We start from the raw sequence: 26,312 nt of genomic DNA on the forward strand, positions 1-26,312 counted from the left end.
AAATTATTTCTAATCGTGTAATTTAAAAAATAAAGATAGTTATTTTTAACTGCTTGAAATACCAATTTATTATTTATAGGCTATACTATATTTGTTTAAATTAGTTTATTGGTTATAGAATTATAACTAGAGACCATTAGTTTATATAAGAAATTAGTATAATTATGTATTTGTTTTATATTTATTGAACGCAGCAGCTATTTTAATGGTGAATAGTTTATTTACATATAACTTAAATTAATTTTCTTGATTTGAAATTTGCTCAAGTATTTTTAGAATGTATAATATAAATGCCGCGTTACAGAAACCAAAAATATCCATTACAGTTAAACGGATCATCAAATATTGAACAGTTCCTTAAACATTGAACAACGACCTATGATTGGGCCATTCGATTTAAATGAGCCGTTAAGCTTATCAAATTTTGTGTGACCGGAGAAGTAATAAGTGAACTCGTTAAATATTTTTTTATTGGTTTTATTTCGCACACTCAACCATCAACTAGTGGCTGTCAGCATCATTATAACTGTCATAAATAACGTATCTTAACTGAAATAAAAAACGAGGAAAATTGTGTATTTATTGGATTATTTCTTTAAACAATCAAAGAATTGTATTTAGCAAACACAAAAGAGAGATAATTTTATTTTTAAAAAATGAAATAAAATAAAATTTCTTACTTTATTTGAAACATTACGTCTTATAATATCCTTGTTTGTTTTGTTCACTAAATGTGTAGTGTAATTATTTTCTTGTTCAACATTTTTGTTTGAAACTCCAACAATTTATATCGCATTTTACAGAATGATAAAATTTACTGTACAAATCAAATAAAAAGAATATGGGTGTCGTGTACACACTCGTATTACTGCTATCCATTTTATACGTACCTATAGAATTAAAACAATTTTATTACTTAGGTATTTCTCTATAAATAATATTTTTTATAGTACCTATACGGGGTATTTATTATCATCAATGTGATGCTATAATTGCATTACATTTAACACATTATAATGAATGTTCTCATGTTAGTAAGGTGTTTTTGATTTAAATAGATATCTTAATTTTCTTAAAATAATGGTGTAATTAATATTTATTGATCAGATGAAAAATAAGTTAAAAAAACAAAGTATAATAATTTGTATGTAAATACCTGTTAAGTAACAAAAAAATACAAAAAAAAAATTATCTTTGACACGGAATCAACGTTAGTTATTGTGTCTGTTCTATGTAATATGTTCTTGACACCTAAGCATTTTTATATAGATAACAATCAGAGTGTTGGACATAGAGAAATTTGAAATAGTAACATTGATTATAATAATGCAATTGATGTACACATGTTTAGCTTTTTGTTTTAGTTTCTATTACTTTATATATATATATATATATTTTTAGATGAGTGTATAATCTCAAATTCACAATCAATATCATTGTTTTTAATTATTTTGTACAATTGCGAAATTCAAGAGCTGAAGGACATAAACAGTGAATTGCCTTATAAACTTTATTCAACCTCCATATCAATTATTTCGTTTATTTAATTGTATTAACATCCACGATGGAAAAATAGAGTTGAGTAAACAAAATAAATGGCAGGAAGAGACTGAAATACTAGGTTAGATTGTACAAATATTTAAGATTTCAGATCACTGTGCTTATTGTTCTTTATATTGTGATAAATTTGCAGATTCATATAATATATCCATTAGTTTAAACAAAAACTATTGATGGAAAAAAATTAATAAGATGTATATTATATATAATCAATGACTATAGGTATTGATATATTGATATAAAAAATATACAGGTGTTTATTTAAATGTAATATGCTAACAAGATGTGTTCACAACAACGTGACTTGGTGTGTTAAGATGATGAAATAATATTTTGGACAATCTTTATTGTCGCATTCTCTCAAAGACCACCTTTTATAAAAAAATATGCTTTTTTGCTATAGCGTGGCATAACGACTGTTCATTCAGCAAATAATACACTCACACGCACATATATTATATATCTATATTATATGTTAATATGATATCGATCCACAGAAATTGTATTTTATTTAAATAGCTACGGGATTTGGGCATATCAAGGAGGGTAGGTAAACTGTTTCTGCAGTTAACCACATCACAGCACAAACCCTTTCCATCGCATATATAAATGGAATTCCGTAAAAATATTATAAAATATTTATATGTGTGTGCTTATATAGCCGTGTATAAAGGTACGTACCAAAGTTTATTACCACGTGTGACGTACAAGTTATATTATAAATATAAAAATATTATGTTTTTTTCCGATCCCGGATTACTGATCGCCGGTCGCCACGGCCGGGATCACTTTGTAAGGGTTCAATATACACTTTGGGTCCATGGTATTTTTCAGGCTCCGCATAAGGTCGACGGCCGGCCCACTCTTAGTGTGCTCCAAATATTTCGTTTTTGACAAACCGATGCCGTGCTCGGCGCTGACGCTTCCGCGGTACTTGGACGTCCACCCGTAAATGAACGGCTCAATCATCCGAGCCAGTTCTTCGTCTCGCTGCGATGTCACAACGTTTAGATGCAAATTACCGTCGCCTGTAAAGCGACACACACAATAAATAATAGGTATAATAATGTGTTATGTGTTATAAGATAAAATGTAGAAAAATCGTTTTTACGATTAATCGGCCTGCAACAAACATATTGTTTACATTCCCTTTCTGCATTTTTTTGTTATAATAGGTACCGATTTTCTCTGAAGTTAGGTATAAAGGTAACTGACCACTGATGGACGTAAGTGTATGCGTAACCGCAGCCCGAGGGCGTAGGTACCGTGTTATTACGATGTATAAAATATAGTCATGTAGATGTAGGTATGATATAAATAAATTACATACATTGTAATACACCGCGGTCACGCCGGGTTGGAAAATAATTACTGAAAAGTCGATACGAATATTAAATTACGCACCTCTGTCTCGTTGACGGAGACAGTTAATATTAAATCTGTACATGATGAGAAAAAATGGCTAGTAGCGGTCGGGCTATAATGTAGTATGTACTCATATATATATTATATATACACATATGAGTAGCCATTTCCAATACCGATTATGTATAAGTATCAAAAAAATTATACTGATGTTAAGATGATTTTAAATTTTCATGATACCAATATACCATATAGCCAATTGGCTTGATTTTGTCTTGAAATAAAATTTAAAAATATGATAAAAATAAAATATTAATAATAATAAAATATAAAAATAAATATTTTCCTATTAAAATTAAATTAAAATTTAGCTTTTTTCAAAACTTAAAACTTATTATCTCCTATTTCTAATTTGGTGAGTTTTTATTTTCTAAGTTGATTATGTACAAGTTTAATTTCGAAATTTCAAAAAGTGTTAGACAATAATAAAAGTATCATGTATACAACGGAATACGTTGCACTTTTCGAAGGGGTCCAAGTAGCCATTCAATTGCCTGATCCTACTATTAAGTATCAACATTTGTAAAGCTTCGCTCAGCGCTCTTACAATCTTGTATAACTTACACTCGAGCCCCCTAGCAATTAAAACAAGTAATATAATGGCAAAAGCTAACAAAAACAGATATGGTTTGTATGGACACCAGGCCATAGTGGAATTTATGTCAGTGAGAAAGCTATCAAAGTAGCTCGAGAAATAGTAAAAAACACTATGACGGAAATATTCTCACCTACTCCACACTTATTGACATCCATTGGATTGTTACAACACCTATTGTACCATTTTTACCAATTTATGGTAATCCAAATGGCGATGTATACCAAATAATAAACTCTTAGAAATCAAAAATACTACCACATACAACCTCATTGAACAGCAAAAATGAAGTAATTATATATAAATAGACTATACGTAAAGCCGTATAGGTTACTCAAAGATGTTCCAAGGTCATCTTAAGCGCAGAAAAGAACTAACACTGCCAAACATGTGGGAAACCTTTTACAGTGAAGTACCTCCTTGTGTACTATCCAAACCATATCGAAACTAGAAAACGTCTGGGAATGCCTGACAACCTCTTTGAAGTCCTCAGACCAATCGAAGACAGCATCAACAAAATCATCTTCAAACATATTGATATGTACAACTTAATCTAGGAGAACCATAGTATTTAACAGTATGTACCTAGCATTAATATTTAGTTTTGTGTAAGCAATAATCTAAGTAGTCGAAGCTGAACCAAGAAAATATAATAAAAAGTGTAGATTTTAAATAACCTACTATCATATAATTTGTTGAGTAATCCTGTTATGTATACAGTAAGGTACTGGATCGTACTTTTTGGATGGAATGACATAACGCTACAACGGTACTTAAGTTCGATGGCACCCCGGACTGACTATCTTATTTTTTTGACTTTAAGTCTCGATTATTATTGATTATTAAGATAAATATTATTTATTATTATGGCAAATAATTGTTTAACTCTGTACAGAGCTCCTCTGAATTATTCTTTGTTTATTATTATTACTTTTTTTTTAAACTACAGGGTCTAAACAGTTGTTCACCCAACTACCCAAGCCCAAAAATCTTCTGTTCTAAGTAAAAAACAAACAGAAAGTAATTCGCGCTCTGGAAAGTCTGGTGTACGTATAGTGCGGTTGACTTATAATTCATTATATCTATATTATGTTGTTTGGGTGGATGAAATTAAACAAGTTTAATCTGCAGGTATTCAGTCGGCGACCCCGTTGACATTTGTCCGTATTACTGCAGCAGCATGGGGTGGAGTTGGGGAGGTACATACGACGTGAAAGCTCGCTTAAACTCGGCGGGTATTGTTGTACAGGGTTTTAGAATTGCCACCGTAAGATCCAAGTCAAATATATGACTAACCTAGTTTCAGTATAGCTTACACGCACTGTTGGTTTATCACCCACGTGCGGTTCCATTTGTTTACCAAAAACCGGAAAATGTCATGGCTGACGTCAATTTTTTGTGACCGATTGCGCAGTGGTTGTATTATATAAACATTGAAAACCATGACGTTTAACATGATGGTAAATGGTAATATAGTATAAAATATAAATAAACACATCTATGTCAATATACCAGCTATATATATTGTTTTATTTTCCATTATTATTGCTTGGAATTTTTTATTAAATAAATATTATTAATTCATGTGTTGAAGATCGCAATTCGTATTATTGTATAGATAATAATATAAGTACAATAACCTATAATATTATTCATAGTTGCGAGTGTGCACACATACATTGTCCACCATTATCAGGAGCATATAAAAATGTTATTAAGGAATCACACATAAATAAATTATTTTGAATAAACTAGTACCAAGGACTCAAGGTTTATAGATAACTATCTATGTTTATTATCTATAAATCTTGTCTACGACCTACCTACCTATTTATTCGTATAAATCGTATACTTATTCTTTAAAACTTGATTTTCACTAAGAATAAATTATGACTGCTGTCAATTTGTTCTTATGCGGTTGAATTAAATAAATTATTATCAATTATTTAATAGTTTTGTCCGTCCTTAATAATCTAGACATATATATTATATATTTATATATAAATACCTAATAAAACGAAAATAAAAATAATCCAAAAAATCTATATCCAATTAAATTCTTCGATGACGGCTTCAGAATTTTAGTTTTTTACTTATATTTCAAGAGAATTATACGGATAAAAAATAATTGATGTATTAAAAAAATTCTAACTGCCACATAGCCTACCTTCAAACCACCGTTCAGTATTAAATATATGTACAGATACCCTAAGAATATATAGTACCTAACATAGAATTCAACTTTCATTTAATTAATTGAATGCTTAGCTACAAATAAGTTTTAAGTATTTTCATCATCAATATAGTTCCATCTTTTACATTTGATTTTAAGCCAGTGTTTTGAAAAGTTCATAAACATTAAATAAAAATTTGACCAACAAGTTTAAACTACAATTAAAATAATAAATGTTGACTTTAATAATAATTATTATCATGAAAATATTAATATTTTAATATTTTGACTAAGTTGTAAATTGTGGGAATATTGAAATGGTATGTCTTAAAATTAAAATAGCTTTGTAATAGCTTAATAAGGAGATGTTTAATTTGTTGAAATAAATTGAAATATCATATAAGAGAAAAATATATAAAATGTATCATAAATAAATATTGCATAGTAAAACAAGCTTTAAATAATGCATGGTAAATAATAGATATAGGTACAATAAATTATGTTATGCACGATTTTTATCCAAATGAAAATATATCTATTTACTACTAATGTACATACTACATAACCTAAGGTATATAGTATATAACAATATATGAACACTCTAATAGTGTTTAATGTTTTTTTGAATTATCTTTTATCAATATCATATTATTTATTGTTCTATCAAATGCATTACAATTTAAAGTTCCTAATGATAGTGTTTTATGAAATTCTATCTCATTGTGGTTAGATTTCAGTTTATTGCACTTGTATTGACTTGTACATGGACTTCAGCCAATAATAAAACAAATAATCTTTTAATATATAAAAATGTATCGTCAATACGAGTAATTACTATCTATTTATTTTTTAACTTACCTATGTGACCAAATCCACAAACGGTTTTGACAACTGCTATGTCCTTAAGTTTTTCTCTGGTTAGCTCAACAATTTCATAAAATCGGCTCAGAGGTACCGATATATCGAAGCTGTATACGTAGCCCAACTTTAATAATGCTTCAATTACTGTCTCACGAACTTTCCATATTTTCTGAAAAATAAAATTGTTTTTGGTTATTACGCCATTTTTATTTAATCACAACCGAACTGTAATAGTATAATATATATATCTTAGATTCAGGATAAGGTAAATAAGTCCATATACAATTCGAGCGGTCTGTAGCTCATACATAAACGGTATTTGTAATTATGAGTTACAAATTTATAATCTATAGGTTATACTAATTATGTATACGAGAATAAAATACTATGTATACTGAATCCAGTGAAACGGCTAAAAGTAAGAAAATAAATAGTTACGTGTATGCTGGACATCTGATCGGTCGTTGTGGCATCGGAGATCACCGAGTCACCGAGAGCTTTTTCCAGGACATTTTCCATGTGTTGGCCGACAGTCGGTTGACTGGAAGCGAGTTCGATGAGTACATAGAAAGGATGGATATTGGTGATCGGACATGAGAGGTGAAGTTTGCTTTCCACGTACGTCACAGCCGTTTTGTCCAGGAGTTCAAACGACGATAAGGTTTCTCCAAACTCGGCACGAGCAATGGAAAACAATTTGAGCACTTTATCGTAACTGTCCAATCCTGTATAAAAAATTATAACTTCAAATTAAAGATAAATTATGCAAAAATGGGAAAACATGTATAGCAAATGCGTTCCCGGTTGGAAATCATAAAGAAGATACACGACTGTACAACTTGCACAGTGATGACAGTATAATTTAGTACTTAATACAATTTACAATTTTAAAATACTCATAACCCGCTTTAAAATTAAAATGTATTAAAAAGTCCATTAGATGCTCGAGATAATACTTTTACCTTTAATTTTCATAAGAGGTCAATAAATTCACTCTAATTTTAAAACTATAACGGAGCTAAATGTAATTTGCTGATTATAAAATTTGATATGTTACGCAGTTGTAGACGGAAACACATGCGGGTGAAAAGAGATATTAATTGAACTACCATCCGAAGATTCAATAAAAAGAAGTATTCGTAACCAAAGAAGCAGTTTACACCCGATAAAACCAAATAGTCTACAAAAACTTGTTATTTTAAGGTAATTTGTATTACTTATTATTATAATAATTTATAAGTGAAGATAGGTCAAAATATAAGAAAGAGATCTTTTATATCTGAATAAATACATTTTTACATTTTTTAAATAATACTATATTATATTTTGTCGAGACTTTTTTTCTGGGGACTTTTTCCGTGGGACTATTTTACTGGGGACTTTTCCACCGGGAACTTTTTTCCGAGACTTTTTTTCCGGGGACTTTTTTCCTAATATCGGGTATACCGTCCTCTTAATGGATTACAATACATGAATTATGTGTATTAAAATACATTACCTAACGGAAAAACATTTAAATTAGTTTTTAAATTTGAGTATTTTTGACCAGCAACCGCGGTATGTTTATTATATATATATATATATAATATAATATAATATATTATACACAATTTTAGCCGGAGGCGTATACCTACAAGTTAGCCGACTTCCGCGACGGACTTAAATATTAACCGAAAAAATATTTTCAAAGCTTTTATTATTATTTGGCATTTGCTTATGCAAGGTTTAACTCATGGTGTTTGTTACTACTTAAAACTTATCGGACTTACCTCTACAATTAGTCTTACAAGTACGATTTTAAACTGTATTATTATTTAACTTGTGTTTGTGTGTAGTACATTACTGTTTAGTATGGTTAGTATGTTTATGAGTTATGACTTATGGTCTATGGGTGTTTAGTTAACCAGAAAAGTACGATGTAAACACTACATTTTTGTCTACTAGATTTGTCTGTTGCTTCAGAATTTCCATCTTATTACAAATTAAAATGATTATAATCCAAGTATAGTACCCAGATATAAATTTTTAGTATGAATTTATCAATCCACAAAAATTCTGTGATTTTAATTTTTGATACCGACGTAAAATAATTAAACTATTATATTTGTACAGTAAATATTAATAACTATAGGTACAATTAATGTTGGTATTTGATTTTATCATTTAAACTTATTAAGTTGTTCGATTTTGAAAGTTATACACACAGATTAGTATATTAATTGAAATATTTTAACCCAATTCATATTTTATTAAAATAAAAAAATTAAACTGTTAACATCCTCTTTCGAGTAATTTTATCTCATTTTCAATCGTATGACAAGTAATATTATCGAAAAAATTACAAATGGGATGATTGCCATTCGGATATACGTATCGTAAATATGTTCAATTACTTCAATATTGTACACCACCCGGCACCCATTAGTGACGTGTTGAAGAAGGTTTTTTTAGGCAATTGCCTCAAGTCTAAATTATTATCTAAATTGTGCTGGTGTGTGATAAATATTGAAAATATAAAAATATAACAATGTTGTTTTGATGAAAAAATAATTTATTGAACATTAAAATCAATTTTTGGGTAGCTGTAGGTCTTTGGCTGTTTGTTTTTGTTTGAAAATGTTCAATATTTTTTTCATCACACCTCTGCCACTGACAACAAACAAGAATAATAACGTCGGCGATCAATCCGTAAGGTGTGCGATATTATTAATAGATAAATGAAATAATAATAATAATAATAATAAACTATGAAATTATACATCGTTTTCTATTTCCAGTATTATGTCTGAAGTGATAAAAAACATATGTACAATAACAAATTTATATTACCTATGACTATAATGATTAAAATGACAAAATGTAATTTATTATATTTTTAAAACCCCAACTTTATTTAAAAAATAATATTCACTTAAAATAAAAAGATGATTTCATTTTGTACATTTTCATAAATCTTTGATACTTTTCGCAAAATTAATAAATATTAAATTTAATGTGAGAACAGTGTCACATCTTTTAATTTGCCAGTCATAATTTAAATAACAAGTAAACACTATTCACACTTATCCAACTACCATAGTATCTTCCACCCGACCATCATCGTGGCATTGCAGTCAGCCACACGTATAATCTCTGCGACCATATTTTGAATAAAGTACACAAATGCTTTTATTAATTGTTTTTCTTAAGTAAGCGTTAAGTGGAATAAGTATTGTTTAATTTTAGGGAAATGCATATGAATTGATGACATTCTTTGGGTTATGGCAATTAGCCACTAAAAATTTAAAAAAAAAAATCATTTGATTAAAACTCCGTTGTTAATTAAATTAATTGTTGCTTTAACTAGTCAAAATTAGATGCAACATTTTTAAAGAAGAATTATTTACAGTGTGGCTGTCCGTAATCTACCATAAATAAATATTTTTTCATTAAATTTTAGATTCTGGATGGAGGGATGATTGTATTGATTTTACAATGAAGTGTGTTTTCTGTCTGTCATCACCCTTCGGGGCAGTGAAAATGCTTCGATTTTCAACTTTGGGGTTGGTTTCTGGTAGAAAATGGGATCTAATTATACTCTCTGTAGGTAACCTGGATAACCAAAAAGCTGAACATCGTTTTTTCATCGTATCTAATGGTTTATCATTGAATTTAAATTTGACACGTCCTTTATTTCAGTCTCTACTCAAAAACGATACACTCAAAACACTCGACTTCTAATGTACAACAAAGTGGTTATTTACTTCCCCCTCTTTTTATTAGTGTTATGTGATGCATCAGTTTTACTTCAGACAATTATTGATGATCTAAAGTAATATAAAGTTATTAGATATAAATAAGTGTTTTCTTACCAATAAATGCCACGTTTACGTGCTTCGGAAGATTTGGACACAATATCGCTACTTTGGTGACAATGCCCAACGTGCCTTCTGAACCAATGAATAAATGCTTCAAATGGTATCCTGTGTTGTCTTTTCGCATTGTATTCAAACAGTCCAAAATTGTACCATTCGCGGTGACCTATAATTAAATAATATTATCATTTTGTTTTTTTTTAAATAAGTAACAATAATATTTAATTATTATTTGGTAAAAATATGAGTACCGCAATTGATGTTTGAGTGAACAAATAAATAAATTCTAATAAATAATAATCATTATTAACAGTATAAAGCAATAATGACAGCGATAAATTATACATTTATACTACAGGGAAACACGTATTATTAAATAGTAATCACCTAAACCATATTATTATAATAAAGGCATTGTTAAGCCGTCACTATATAAGTGGCGTCAATAATAAAATATTTGTTGATCCCAACACGTGTTACGAACGTACTCATTTACCCGCATGTACACCTACTACCTAGTATAAATATTTTAAAATGTTCGTCTCACCTCAGAGTATATTAATATTTTACTATAATAATTACGGTGTACATAATATAATGCAGTACAACATATATAACTATATAATATAAAAACGAGATTGCGTCTAATTAAAAAAAAAAACTCGTTCACAGCCTCCCAGTAAAATTTGGTAAAAATAAAAGGGGGAAAAAAATAAATGGCTTTAATAAATAAAAAGAGGGTTGGCGTCGTGGGTATATTATAGTGAGCCTCGAGAGTTTCGGTGGATGTCTGGGCGATAAAAAAAAAGGAAAAGAACAACATGAAACACTGATTTGATTAAAAAAAAGAAAAAGGGAAGTTAAAAGAAAAAACTGAACCCACTTAATTGAGCGTCGGGCCGATTGCTAAATCACCGGCGACGGCGGCAGACATACGCAATTACAAAAGTGGTGGTTGAGAGGGAACTGATGTCGTTTGGGAACTGACGGGGTGAGTGGGCGAAGGGAAAGAGGAGGCTGTGGCATTCCGTGGAAACCGTATACGCACTATGCATACCAATTCCGATTTCGGTGCCAATGAAAACACACGTAATTAAGGGAAAGTTTAGGGCCCCAAAGCCGCGTTTTCAACCGTTCAAACTCATTTTGCCACCACCGCCGCCGTCGCGGTGCAGTTTATTATGTTGCGTTTTTCCATCGTTGTTTTTTATTTGTTTTTTGACGCAACGGAAAACCTAGAGAGAGGAAAATAAAAACATTACCATCTGTTTCCCGTAAATTATAGTAGGTACCTATAGGTTGGCTTATATTTTAACCACCAACAACCGTTGGCATTTTGTACACGGCACAGGCCATTGGTTGTTTCAAAATATATTGTATTTGATGGATTAAAACACCACGATTAGATGTATTGAAATACATTACCTATAAGGAAAACACTTGAAATTAAGGAATGGATATATTAGATTTTAAATTTGAGCATTTTTGAAGAGTATCAGTAAGTTGGATGAAGGGTCTAGTGAGTAGTGACAACTCAAGAATAGGGGAAACATTGAATTTTATTCTGGCTTCATTATATACACTCAAGTGCTCTATGTAGACTTTCGTGTGATATTCCGGACACTTAGATTCTCTCTTCGTGTGTAGTAAATCCTGTGGTTTGATATTTTTGGCCAAGGAAAATTAAGTATTCGATATGATTCGGTTTTGTGTTTTGTTTGCACTGCATGCGTGAGGAGAGTGTTGTTTGATTTTTTTTTCGACGTCTTATTGGAGCGTAATAGAACGAACGAATTTAGAAAAACGAGATGTAAAAGCTTGCTCGGAGTGAGTGTACTAATCGTACGTATAAATGTATAATTTAGTATTTGTAGTATAATGCCAAAAACCGCACATTAGTCATATACTCATAGTCATATGATATCGTCATAAGTATGGGTAGTAAGTACCTATTCATAGTACTGACAGAGCCGCTGAAATATGCCAATACCGCATTATAGTGTAATACGTTTACACTGTCGGGAATACAAACAAAGATTGACGGATACTTTGGAATCTGAGACTTCCCTGTAAAATAACATGTAGTAGTTGTCATTATTTAGAAAAATAATTTATTACGCGCCCTTTAGGTTTTAATATTACGCCAAATAGTAGGCACTATGCACGGTAATTATTTCCATCGATCCGTCGCGTTCATTTAGGCGTAAAGGGCACTAACCACTATTGTTTTAAGTTATTTTTTACACGTCGATTAGGCGGACTACCGTGCTATAGAAACCTTCGTGTCACGTGATCGCGTTTCGCGAGGCTTCGTCAGTGTTAAATGCTAATACACACAGCTATGGCGGTTTATAAATACAAATTTATATATAGGTAGGTGTGTATTTAACTTCTGTCGACCCGTAGTGTATAAATGTATAATATTATGGCCCGAAAACGAAATGATTGTAATCAGCTATATCGATGCAAAGCCGAAGGGGCTGCCCTTCTCACCCGCTCACTTATCCAAAGCGATGGACGCGGCGGTGCAGTGTATTAAATAAACAAACAGGTAATGTCTACGTATAGTAATTTTCCGTTTTGTGTTTCAACTTTTAATGATATACATTATTTTTCGTTTTGCGTGTTTACATTTTCTAACGTTATTATTTAAGCAGTTCAGTTCTGTCCGTTTCGGTTTTAGAATACATTAGGCGTATAATAATAGCAATAATAAGCACGTGAATGTTTTGTTAACCAAAACTCGGAAAACATGTAGAAAATAAACACTAAAACTCATTTAAATGGCGTACAAAATTATCAACGTAAACCCCTCCAAAGGCTGACCTGCACCGCCTTCTATAAAATATTATAAGCTAGTGTATACGAGTGTGATATTTGTAAACGACAGTCGCAGAAAACGACGGCAGAGACCACCATTCATCGGTTCTCAATACGGTAATATGATAATATATTATATTATAATAAGCTGATGGGTATAATCTTTTAACGGATTACGAAACCATATTATTTTATATACATTGACGGTATCTATTCGGGTTTATAGCGTGCGTATCGATAATGTACGTGGCCACTGCATTTACGTAGGTATGGACGGTCGGATTAAAACGATTATATTATATTGTTATTACTTATTACGATAAATCGACCGTGAAAAAGACTTGTTGTTGTACGCACATCGGACGCGGAGTGGGCAGTTTGTTTGCAAAACGACTTTCAGCGGTTCTGCAGTCTGTGCACAATATTACATCATGTATTTTAATAAAATATATTGTACAGCACGTAAATCGATCATTATTATTACTGAATATTGTTATACTATAGAACATGTATTATTTAACATTGTGTTCTACGGTTATACCCGTGTTTTATAAATTATAATATTTTCATACAGGTAAGTAGTAACAGTTACGGTATCATAATTGTAGTCGTCACGTTTATTTTTCATTCCATATTTTTTTCGCATTCTAACGACGGAGTGCTGCAGTCGCAGTGGTCCACCGCATGCGTCCGTGCAAAGAAATTTACTGCAGGGAACTATCGTCGCAGTTTTTGGTCACACACAGGCACACGGTCATCGCATATGTATACACTATATTATGTACACTGTCATCATCATCGCCGGTGTTATCCCTATGCACACATAATATCTGCACGCGGCGAAGTAATAAGTACACACACACACACACACACACACACACACACACACACACACACACATACATAATATATCGCAGCGGCGTGTGTAAGTGCACGAGCCCCACAGGGTTTTCCGGTCGGATGCACACACAAAACCCTCTCGGGGGTCGCACACGCTCTCACATACATATATATTATGATCCCATCAATCGAATAAAACCGTACGGCATACCGACGGGGAGGGGGAGGGTGGTGAGTAAAACACACACACATATCGGGCACAGGACCTAACGAACCGTCGATCGGGGACGACGTATAATATACACGCGCCATACGCATATAGCCCCATGGCTTGATCCTGTCGCAAAACTGCAATGGCGGCGATTTACGCGGCTATACCCTATCGCCCTTTTGTTTTTCTATTTATCGACTTACGGCTTCTAGGCCCAAGACGCACCCCTGCAGCGTGCCGTAACGTATGACGCGTATGCCGCCGGCGTTGGTCGACACGTTGCCGCCGATCTGACAACTGCCCTTTGACCCCAAGTCCAACGGCATCATGTATCCGTGACCATGTACGTGCTTCATCAACGACTCGAGCACGCATCCCGCCTCGCAAACCAACACCCCTGTAAAACGGTACGGTGAATTGTATATTATTATATATTGTGCGTATAATAATGCGATGTGTACATATCATGTATAAGTGTATTGTATAGTGTAATATAATATAGTATACTATAGCTGTGTACAATAAAGGTACCCATACTCTTTGTCACTGTTGAGTATTGACTGTGTTATTATATTCGGTAATCATAAGTCATAACTGCAGGCCTGCAGCTGTGTATTATTATATGATTAAACATTGTATGCTGGCATCAAAAAGAAGGGTTCACGATGACAATCGTTCAATGTTATAGTAAAAGTACAATGTTATAGGTACTTTTAAAAGTAAATAATAATTTTCTCAAAACAGAGAACATTAATTACTTACTTACAACTAAATTAAAGTCATTACAAAACAACATTTGCGAAAGAAAAAATAATTTAGATTTTAATATTCCGACGCAGAATATTTTCTGAGAATTTCAGTACAATATAAAAATCATATCTCGAGCGTAAAGCTTCTATAGTTAGTTAGAACTAAAATTTAAAGAACTAAAAGTTTAGGTAATTTGCTTAGAGGTTGCACAGGAGTACAGTGAGAAATATTGTCCTCGGTTGCATATAAATGTCATATATATAATAAACCTTTAGGCCATATTATATTAGTTGTAAGTAATGAGTATAAACTTAGTGGTGTGTGGTGTGACGAAGATTCTCGTTTGTTTCTATTAATTATAGAGTAAAGTTATAGTAGTAATAACTAATTTTGACTTCGCAGTGTACTATTGACAAGTTCTGTAATTCAAATGCTCTTAAGTATTTCATTTTGGTAGATAGCCTATGATTCGGGGTCCGGAGTGTTCACTTTTCCACCAACTTAAACTACACAAAATGATATATGTTTAACGCTTACGTGTGGACAACATAAACGTGAAATACGCATTGCCATTTTATTATGCGCCTATAGTTTGTTTATTGTATTTGTTATGCAAGTATTTAACTATTACGAGTATTTATATGTATGCAGTTCTTCGTTTTGTTTGTCAAAGTTTATTATGTCTGTACCGTTCCCTATATACTACATACAGTAGAATCTAATAACAATTATGACTTAAAAAGACATTCAACAGTGTATATAGTAATAATCTTTATTGAAAGGAACACTAGCTTTTTAATAGCAATGTATTTTATTTTCGTATTCACACTTGTATAAATCGTAGTTAATTCGTAATTGCATCCAATGGTTGAAATGTCTTCAGCCTTTAGACTAAAATAAACTGCCTACGTAAATTTTTTTAAAACATTGCACAAAAATATTGTATAATATACAATAGTTGTCAATAGTACAAGCATATTGTATATTTGTATGCCCATGCCGAGCTGTATATAGTATATAATCAAATATCATAAATTATAATAATAATTATTATTTATTATTATTTAGCTTGTTCGAGTTGCATGTGTATGCAGGTATATAATATTTTAATATATTGTTTATTTTTATAGTATAGGAACTATAGAGACTGGCACTGCTGTATACTCACATATGGCCGTTATTAAATATATCTACGTATACAAATCACCTTATAGTATGCAGAGACATGCACTTAAACAATAAGCTAATCAAACATTATGTTATCTATAAGATATCGAAAACTTGCAAATTGTGTGCATAATATATAATGTAGAGGCGCATCTGCGTTAAGCTAAAAATTAATTGAATCTTCATAAATGTTTTACGTATCATATTTTATTGACATTTTCTATCTATTTTGTATAATTTTTATAGCATTCAACATTTTATGAGAACATTTTTTTTGTTTGAACATGATTGGTACCAATTTTCCGCTGACGCCACCACTATGACATATTATGAGTAAAACATTTCAATTCTCCCTAGGCATTTTCAACTTCACGCACGTCACGCCATGTGCTCTACTGCTATAATAAATATTATACAACATATACTATGATGCATATTATTATGTATAGGTATATATTATACTCAAAGGTGGGCATTAACTAGTTAGTTAATTCTTTAATTAACTTAATAGCTTAACTAGATTAATTGTCCTTGTCCATTAAAATAACTAATAACATAGCCTTTTTCAGTTAATTTGAAAAATAATAGGCAGATCCTACTTACGTTAAGTTAGATGACTGCAGTGGTTAACATTAAAAATTAACCTAAATATTTTTTTTTGGCACGATTATTATGCAGTGAGTATATTTTAATGATTTTAAATAAAATATTTTTTTATGGATTTAACTATTTAATAGACAAACGCCAAACACGTTAACTGTTATTATTCCTTAAGCCACTGTCATAATATATGAAACTAAAAATGTTCACTAGATTGGGCCAAAATACAGTATAAAAATAAATTTTCTTCCATCAAAAAATATGTTCCTTTGTCTATTTGTTTTGTGACGGTTGAAAATTGAACTCATTTACTATGCACAAACTTTTTTTAAATACAATTTTTCCAGACTATTTATAATAGGTTTGTATTTTTTTTTAAAGACAACGCCCTAATCCGTAGATTTGCATATAATTACACTGGTCAATATGTAAGAATAGTTGTATGCATTTAAACATGAGTGGTTTAAATGGTAAAGTAGGTACTAGCTTTTAAAAAAAAATTGCAAAGTTATTAATTTGTGACCCAGGTGTCTAAAATTAAGAAGGAGGAGGATCACATCGTTGTTGTTACAGGACAAATGAATTGCATGACTGAAAGACTGAAAAAATTGGTTCATATCCACCTAGTTCGTCCCATTCATAATCATAATGAGCCAGTAAAAATATTGAAAATTTCACAGGCCAATAAAATTGGAGTACCTACTATTGATATTTTCCTGCACAAAATATATTACCCTGAATAATGTGCGTTACGGTATACCTATAATATGATATTATAATGGTAGGTATATATTATACATATTATAATATGATATTGTGTGAAGTAAATACGGTATCTCTACATATACACTTCAGAAATACAACACTGTGGAGCGTGTTTTAAGATTGGCATGCACAACGCGGTCTATACCAGTGGTTTATAGTATGATATACTGTGTACCATAATATATACCACAACAACTGCTATAATATACTGTATTACACTATTACTACTACCTAGTTTTGGCGCCGCCGACCGCGCCCGAGAACCGCACGCATGCAAGAATACAATACAGAGTGCTCATCACCGTCCCCATCAATAACATTTTTTTCTCCGGAAAACGTTATTCAAAAATAGGGGTTTCGAACCCTCCTAATCGGCATCGCGTTTTTCATTTATGTGTTGTAATTATACAGCATATTATAATATTGTACATTTTATTTTATTGTGTATTATAATATGTACAGCAAAAGATATGATTTTAATAATTGTTACTCTTACGTACGCCGTACTTACCGGACACGGGATCGAAATTAATTATTTTGTTCATCCGCTCCGTGGATAAGACCACCTCGTCGAATAGCGCCACGCTACCGCACGACAAGCTCGTGTTGCCAGCCTGTGGGCACACCGCAATGCTCCTGTCGTTGCAGTACTTCAGTATGTCCGACACGTCTTCTGCGGTTTTCGGTCTTAACACCAGCCCGCTATCGCCTGTACACACGCACACATCAATCAAATACAATAACAATAACAATAATGAAAATATTAATAATAACAACAACAACAACAACAACGACGACGATATAGTTAATATAATAATAATGAAAACAATCATAAAAATAAATAAAATATTTTCTTTTGTATCCATCAACACGCAAGACACTATTGTACTTGGCCCTTCTCAACTTTGTCTTTAAAATGTATGCCATTAGCGAAATTAAGGGATATAGTACCAGTAATTTATAATTTAACATCGGTAAGGTTTACTGCTAACAATAGCATATTAAGTAAAAATGAATTCATAAAGATTTTGAGTTGATGATATTTTTGTTTTATTATTTGATCATGAATGGTTTATTATGTCCACGAGTCTATATTATGCAAATACTATGATTAAGAAGTGAAAAAATAAAATATTTGTTTGGTTTTAGGTTTATAGCTATTTTGTTTAAAACGATAATGGCTTTTGAAGATTTGGACCATGTGGGTTATGATGATATAAACATTTTAGTAGGTAATTATTATACAAAATTTTTTAATTTTTTAGAAATGTCACCAGTTTAATGGACACTAGAGCTAGATCTATAATATTTTATGTATATATTTATATTTTATATTTTTGTAAACAAATTTTTAGGACCTACTATATATATTAGTAGGCCTACGCCCTACAGTATACATTTTAATAACTCAGAAACTAATCGTTTGATATTTTATTTAGACACATCAACTTTCTTAAACAAATCATCTATATTTAACATTTTCAACTTAAGAGGTTGACCTCGTTTTAAAAAAAAAGGTTTGTATTGCCATACACTCCTTAAATGGTATAAAAATCTAACAAATTGAAAATATGTTCCTTAAGAGTGGGCCACTCCAGTGAGCGTCGTCTACGTCTTACAAAAGTACAACATAGCAAATCAAATCTCAATAATTCATTTTATTCTGTTATTTTTAAAATTAGAGAGAATTGATCTATGATGTATTTAAAGTTAAGATTATTATGTAGAGCATACACCTCGGAGACTTTAATTAAAATTTTAATTATGAAGCAAGTTATGAACATGTAAAACTATATATATTTTGTATATTATAAAATCAACATTTCAATAAAATGTTTAAAAATAGTAAAATACTCTAGACCTTAATAATTGACTCTTATTTCAAAAATTACAAAGTAAAATAGATTATTGTGAACGTAGAATTTGCAATGCCTCTGGTTGGTACGTTTGTAAGACGGAGACAACTACGGATGTAAGAATACATGAAAGATGAAAATATAAATATGAATTATACATAAATTTATAAAAATTCGAATTTGAATAAACTCGTTATTAAAGAAAAAAATTGGTGTGAGCATGCTTAGTGAATCACTCTATATACGGTTTGTTCGCATAGCTCCTAGTGCTTTATATATTTTAGCATCACGCAAAAATGTATGGTATGAGAAAGAACGAGGCCCTATAAAATCTATGTGCCCCTGGATCTAGCCACCCAGCCTCCCACTCCATCTGGTCTTGCCGTATAGTCGTGTATATATATATGTGTATGCATATTGTGCGCGTGAGTTCAATTCCAGACGTTTTATAGCCATACAATTTCAACGCGGCCGTCGTTGTCCGGCTTTTGTGCCGTGATCGTAATTTGTTGGCTGTTATAGGCGGAGAATCGGGTCATCCCGTCATATAGTCATATATTATAAAAGAAAAGGCTGCATCCGAGTTGGGTCTCCGACCATAATGGTATTTATTTTTTTTCTGGATAAAAGTGCTCTATAGTTGGTTCTTAGATTCGTATTGCCATGTTGGGTGTAGTACGGGGATACGTATATATTGATTCCGGATTTGTTTAGAGTTAAAATAAATTACTCATATATTTGAGTAAAAATGTAAACCTTTAAGATAACTTATAATGACAATAAACTCGCAACAGTGGAACTGAATATATTTTTCTGTGTGAGGACTTTAGTCATGCATTCATGCACTACTCCTCCTAAAATAACTCTCGATATTATATTTTTACGGGCATTCGACAAAAACTTTATTGGCAATTTCAACTATCTGTGGGTATATTTTGTACCACGTAAATATCCTTCGTGAGCCATACATAAAAATAAGCTGACTGTTAGCTGCAGAGTATAGAGCAAACTACATGACCCATGCTGCATGAATAGGTATACGATTACGGGTGTACACTGTACATGCAAGGAGTAAATAGTTTGTTCATCGTTTTATTTCACATTATGCGTGAAAATAATTCAATTTTATTTTCAACCGATTTTCGATGGGTTTCACCCTCCGTCAACCCTACGAATTCGAAATTCCGAATCCACCCCATTACGTGCCCTGCAATAAAACTAATTGGAGCTTAATGCATATTACACACAAAACACACACCCACACACCGAACACACTCATATATACACACGTGTATTATATTTTCATATAATTTTTATTAACTTTGCTCTCGATTATTAACAGCAAACCAGCCGTAATGGGAGATTTTTCATCACGTATAATTAAGTACACCACACTAACAATCTTTCACCAAGTTTTTATTTCGATAGGATTATTGGAATAATTTCGTTTGTATATTATGATAATGAGGTGCTGCGTGTACTACATGACTCTACCCGTAATTGATTTGTTTGAACACAGGAATTATTAAATATTCATGTTCGTATTAAAAAAATATATTTATTTAATTTTAAAGTGATCAACACCTCTATTGTTTATAATATAAATTATAACACTGATGTAATGACCGTCGACCGTGTAAATATTGTGTCACCTAAGTGTACTTTAATGGACACTACGCGTGTATTTATAATAATTAGTGCTCAGAAGTTGTAGGATTTGCATGTTTTTATAAATGTTTACGGTGTTTAGAAACTACGTTATAAGTTCGTTGCATTATATAGTGGTGAATTAAAAAATTTAATTACACTAAATATTTTTCTTCGTGATTTGGCATTCTTTGAAATTTCTTTGATATTTAATATGTTTTCAAAGATAATTAATATAACATGTTAGGATCATAGATGTATTTAATTTTTGGCCTTAGTTGGTACTTGCTAGTGATTCAATACCGCGAAATATAATAAGATTATGCATTTTTTTTAATTTTCAAAAAACTTAAGTAAAAGTTAAATAAAAAAATTAAAAAAAAATAAAAATACAAGTTAAACAACATAATAAATGAAATAATTTAAATACAAAGTTAGTAAAATTCATTTTGTTTAATACATCGCATAAAAACCGAAAAATATAATCTTGGATAACTATTTTAGTTAATCGAAATAGTATAATGTGGCACATTTACATTTATTAATTTTACTTTAATAACTTACAATATTATTATTGTTTATCTATGTATTATCATTTAGGTAGAAATTTATATGAATTACAAATTTGGACCAATATTAACAATTTGATATTTAATAACTATTTACAACGTTACGTCGAATAATATTTTTTGTTATTAATATTTTATGATGTTGAAATAATTGGTCTAAATGAACGCCGTTAAAAACAATAAATTAATAACATTTTATTGCCGTAGAAAGTTCAATTTTTGTTATCGGCTTCCGTACTACCACATGTCCTAAAATAAAAATAACTGATAAACTGATGTAAAATTAGATGTGTCGCACTATAGATGAAATTAACGACTTCGATGAGATAAAACGTAGCAGAACGAGAGCGTGAATTTATAGTATGTACATCTGTGGGACGAAAACAATAATTCAGCAGCGGGATTTGAAATTAAACGGTGCGAGAGAAAACCCGGCAATGAGAAGAAGAACACAAAGATAAATGGTGCGTATTTACGGCGCCGGAATATTGAAAGAAAAATGGATTGTGGTGAAAATCAATAAAGACCATATATGTATCATGTACGTGCTGCTGCACGACCACGAGAGTGTAGGCACATAAATAGCCATGTAGGAAGGTATTATTATATGGTTGATAGTTATTTGAACTCTGACCGGTCGGAAACAATCAGCAAACGGCGGAGTATTTTTCTCGCTCCAAAACGTTATTAATTATTATCTACACTACTACATGTCTACATTAGGTGTATAATAATACTATAATACAGTGTGACTATAAAGCTAGAGTCAACACTAAACATTTATGTTGAACGACCATCGATTTATTTCCCATGGAGGGGTGAATTGTTTAGCACATGCTTGGAAACAAATCAAATTATTCAATGGTATAAACAAAAATATAAAACGGCATATATCCCCATAGGGCAGTGGTTCTTAACCGGTGTTCCGCGGAACACAGGTGTTCCGTGGACTTCGTATAAGTGTTCCGCAAAAATTTTAAAATCAGTGAAAAAAAAATTCTTTCAAAATAGAATCATTTTAGGTTTTGTTGGTTTATTTTTGTACACAAAAACGTTATCGTTAACTTTCGAATAATATAATGTGTCAGTATACTATATAATATATTAATATACATTATTATTATTATATTATACGATAATCCCCACCATACTGCGATAACAAACGTATAGATATTGACAATTTTATTTTCTGCACTAATAAAAGTTATAAAATACATTAGTATTAGTACGTTGCCCACGGTTTTTTTTTTGACAAAATTGACAAATTTCTTAAACGGAAACATGATTCTGGTACTGATAATGCAAGTACAAATACAAGCAATGTCAATGATGATACTTTCAATGATGAGATCCATTTTCTACCATCAACACGTCAAGTTATGAATTTACGTTAGAAGAAGAGGAAGAATTCATAACGCTAACAACAGATCGAACTCTAAAAATAAAATTTTCCGAAAGAACAGTAGAAGAATTTTGGATTTCAGTTCAAACCGAATTTAAAAAGATTTCTGAAAAAGCAATTTCAATATTATTACAATTTTCAACATCATACTTATGTGAGCTTGGATTTTCAACACTGACGAATATCAAAACAAAGAAACGAGAAAGGCTGACAAATATTGAAGAGGAAATGAGAGTAGCAATATCGTACATACGGCCAGATATTGAAAATATCTGTAAAAATCATCAGGCACAAATATCTCATACAAAGTATTCAATTTCAAATTTTTAAATTTTTTTTAACTCTTTTTATTATTTTATTATTTTTTAGTGACTAACACTAACATGTATGGCATGCAAACAATTTTATGCTATACATTTATTGTTTAATATATTAAAAAATTAAAAATGTGTGTACTACTATTTTATTTTACGGTTGTGTTCCGCGAAAATCTTGTAAAATGTTAAGTGTTCCGTCATTCGAAAAAGGTTAAGAACCACTGCCATAGGGCATAGATACGGTAATTTAATTGGTGAGGATTTTTTTCCCAACCTCGGGAGATTAATTTTTCGCTTTCTTATCGAATTATTATTATTACCAAGTCCGATTACAACGGATTGCGCGGATAAGACATTAAAATGGACTATTTTGAAGTTTCATTCAACTCGACGAGAATAACATTGATAAGAAAATAATCAGCTGTATCACAATCTGTATCAAAAGACAAAAATGAAAAGAAACAATTTGTGCACAGGTGTGCAGGTGTGCTACCTTCCGTGTGAGTATTAAAAACTCAAATTATTGCCAAAATGTGTATAAGGATGTAACTCATTATAAGAATCCTTCTCCACAATTCGAATCATTGGTCATTTCTTGGGTATATTCTATATATTAATAATTATAGTGTCCTGCGGGTACGTAGGGGTTTTGTTCAAGTATGGATTAGGATCAAATGGAGCACGGGACACCAAACACTTGTAGGCCTCTTTCAACTTTAACTTCAAACAAAATTAGTATCACTACATTTTTACTCTTGTATAAGATAATTATATAATTTTGTACACTGTAATTATATGGTACCCATGAATACATCAAAAACACCTAATATCAATTATTACCACCTAGGTACAATCATAGATAATGAAGACTATCAGCTATGCCGGCCTAATTTTATTTTTTGAAAACTTTTTAACTCATTAAAAATATATTTTGGCGATAAAGATTGGCTTCCACAATCAATGGGCCCCGGAACCGTGTCCTCTCTACCCCCCTTAAACCGTACTTGGTTTTGTTTTTGCATTCAGTATTCAACTCGATGTCTAAGTATCCGGAAGTCACAGCGATGACTTTGATGCACAATAATGATAACTATAAAAAGTGCATTTGTAGTCTTTACCCGACGCGTGTTTCATGTAATCCACGTTGTACGGCCCGACGTTTTGGGCGCCGGTCAGCACGTTTGGTTCGCCCAGCAACGACCGGAAGTGAAGGACGTCGACGTGGGTCACGCTGCTATACTCGCCCCGGACGTGGCGTACGTCGTTTACGACCTTTGCGTTCGATTCCGCTGCCCCAGCCGACGACTTCTTCCGTCGGAACTGAATTGTCCGATGCAAAAGCAGCCTTCTGACATAGGTCACGGGTTTCGACGAGTACATAATGATGACGATAAGTGTCGGTGTATTGACAATAGCCGATAAAGGTACCTATATATTATAGGTGCTGACGATGGTGCGTGACCGCTGCACTGTCACGGCGTCAGGTGATGGTGTACGAACCAGTGTCGAAACTAAACCGGAAGGACGTTGTATTGGATGAATAAATCAAATAAATCACGATATAGATGACAACGGCGAATAAAACGTACAGTCAATTCGTGTTGAAAATATTATTATTATTAGTATAGTATAGTATTTATTATTATACCGCGGATCGGCTAAGAGTAAGTAAGTAAATATTATATACCCGTGGGCGTCTATTCGTTGCAATGCACTGCCGAACCGTCGTTGATGTATATACTATATGTGTATACCTACTTGTTGTTGTTACACTGATAACCTGCGGTGTAGAGATAACAACAATATACAAAATCCAATTAGTGCCACCGCCACGCATACATATTACATACTATATTAAATAATTATAAGTTTATATATATATATTACATACAGATTTATACGACTGAAATTGATAATTTTAATTTGGAAAAACATATTATATATTTATAGCATTTTCCATGCATAATTTGTGTGACTCATAATTATTATTACTACTTTTTACTCAAATATATTATAATATGTTTTTCCAAATTAAAATTATCAATATCAATCGTATAGATCTATGTATAATACCTTATTGAACCAACGGAACATCCGAATATAGTATGGAAATAAAAACAGAAATCGTATATTATTATATAGTATTAGATATTTCAATAATTTATAAAGTATTATTTATTAATTTATCCTGAGAAAATATTATTTTGTGATTTTTAATATTTACTTGTTTATATACCTATTTAAAGTTAATAAAATTGTGTAGTTATATGATAAACATGGAGCTCTTACGTTTTGAATTATTATTATCTTATAAACATATATACCACGTTGTGGACTAATTTTTACACTAGTTAGTGTTTCCCGGAGCCCATACTACTTTATCGATGTGTTTTTAACAAATATGCAGTGGACTTACATAGAGTATCAAACACATTTTTGCTCTACATTGAATCAGAAGAATAGAAATATAAATACTAGTTTATGCGGTTTTTGATAATGGACGTCTCAATCTCTATTACTCTTTTAATGTGACCAGAAATTAATAAGTTGAAAATTTATTTTAACATAAAATGCTGTATTTCAAATTATATATATATTTCTAATATATACCATCATTCTTAAATAAATTTAGGTACAATATCGGCAATAGCCAAATTTGAGAAACAGACTTGTTGCTAGCCAAATGTTTACCTTGTCACCTCATTGAACTGATTGAAAAGAATAATTTTTCGTGACTTATTATCCAATATATACATAAAAGCTGTAGTAATAAAAAATATTTGGGCGGCTTAGCCCTTCTTTTCAATCCTCCACCCAGTTGCGACTATGATTTTCGAAGCTGCAACATATTGCATACTATTAAATGAATCAAATAATTCAGAGCGTTCGAGTTATTACAA

The 26,312-nt window shown here is 31.4% G+C and overlaps 1 protein-coding gene across 3 annotated transcripts; it reads right to left on the reverse strand.

Moving 5' to 3' along the window:
* Positions 1 to 200: 200 nt before the first annotated feature.
* On the reverse strand, positions 201 to 25,216 carry LOC111032689 (D-2-hydroxyglutarate dehydrogenase, mitochondrial-like). 3 transcript variants are annotated; one of them, XR_002604329.1, is made up of 9 exons: positions 24,531 to 25,216; positions 18,133 to 18,330; positions 14,543 to 14,736; positions 10,466 to 10,634; positions 7,053 to 7,339; positions 6,612 to 6,783; positions 2,242 to 2,588; positions 681 to 890; positions 201 to 549 (listed from the first exon to the last, which is right to left on the reverse strand). XR_002604329.1 is itself a non-coding variant. In XM_022313119.1 (7 exons), the coding sequence occupies exons 1-7, from the start codon at positions 24,790 to 24,792 to the stop codon at positions 2,317 to 2,319; spliced, it is 1,554 nt and encodes a 517-aa protein (XP_022168811.1). In that variant the 5' UTR covers positions 24,793 to 25,165; the 3' UTR covers positions 2,056 to 2,316. The 3 variants fall into 3 exon arrangements, 1 of the variants encoding a protein (XP_022168811.1); XR_002604328.1 differs by having other exon boundaries at positions 201 to 890; positions 24,531 to 25,165; XM_022313119.1 differs by lacking the exons at positions 201 to 549; positions 681 to 890 and having other exon boundaries at positions 2,056 to 2,588; positions 24,531 to 25,165.
* Positions 25,217 to 26,312: the final 1,096 nt, after the last annotated feature.

The sequence above is a fragment of the Myzus persicae genome, unplaced genomic scaffold (assembly GCF_001856785.1).
Source record: "Myzus persicae strain clone G006 unplaced genomic scaffold, MPER_G0061.0, whole genome shotgun sequence".
Classification (NCBI taxonomy): Eukaryota; Metazoa; Arthropoda; class Insecta; order Hemiptera; family Aphididae; genus Myzus; species Myzus persicae.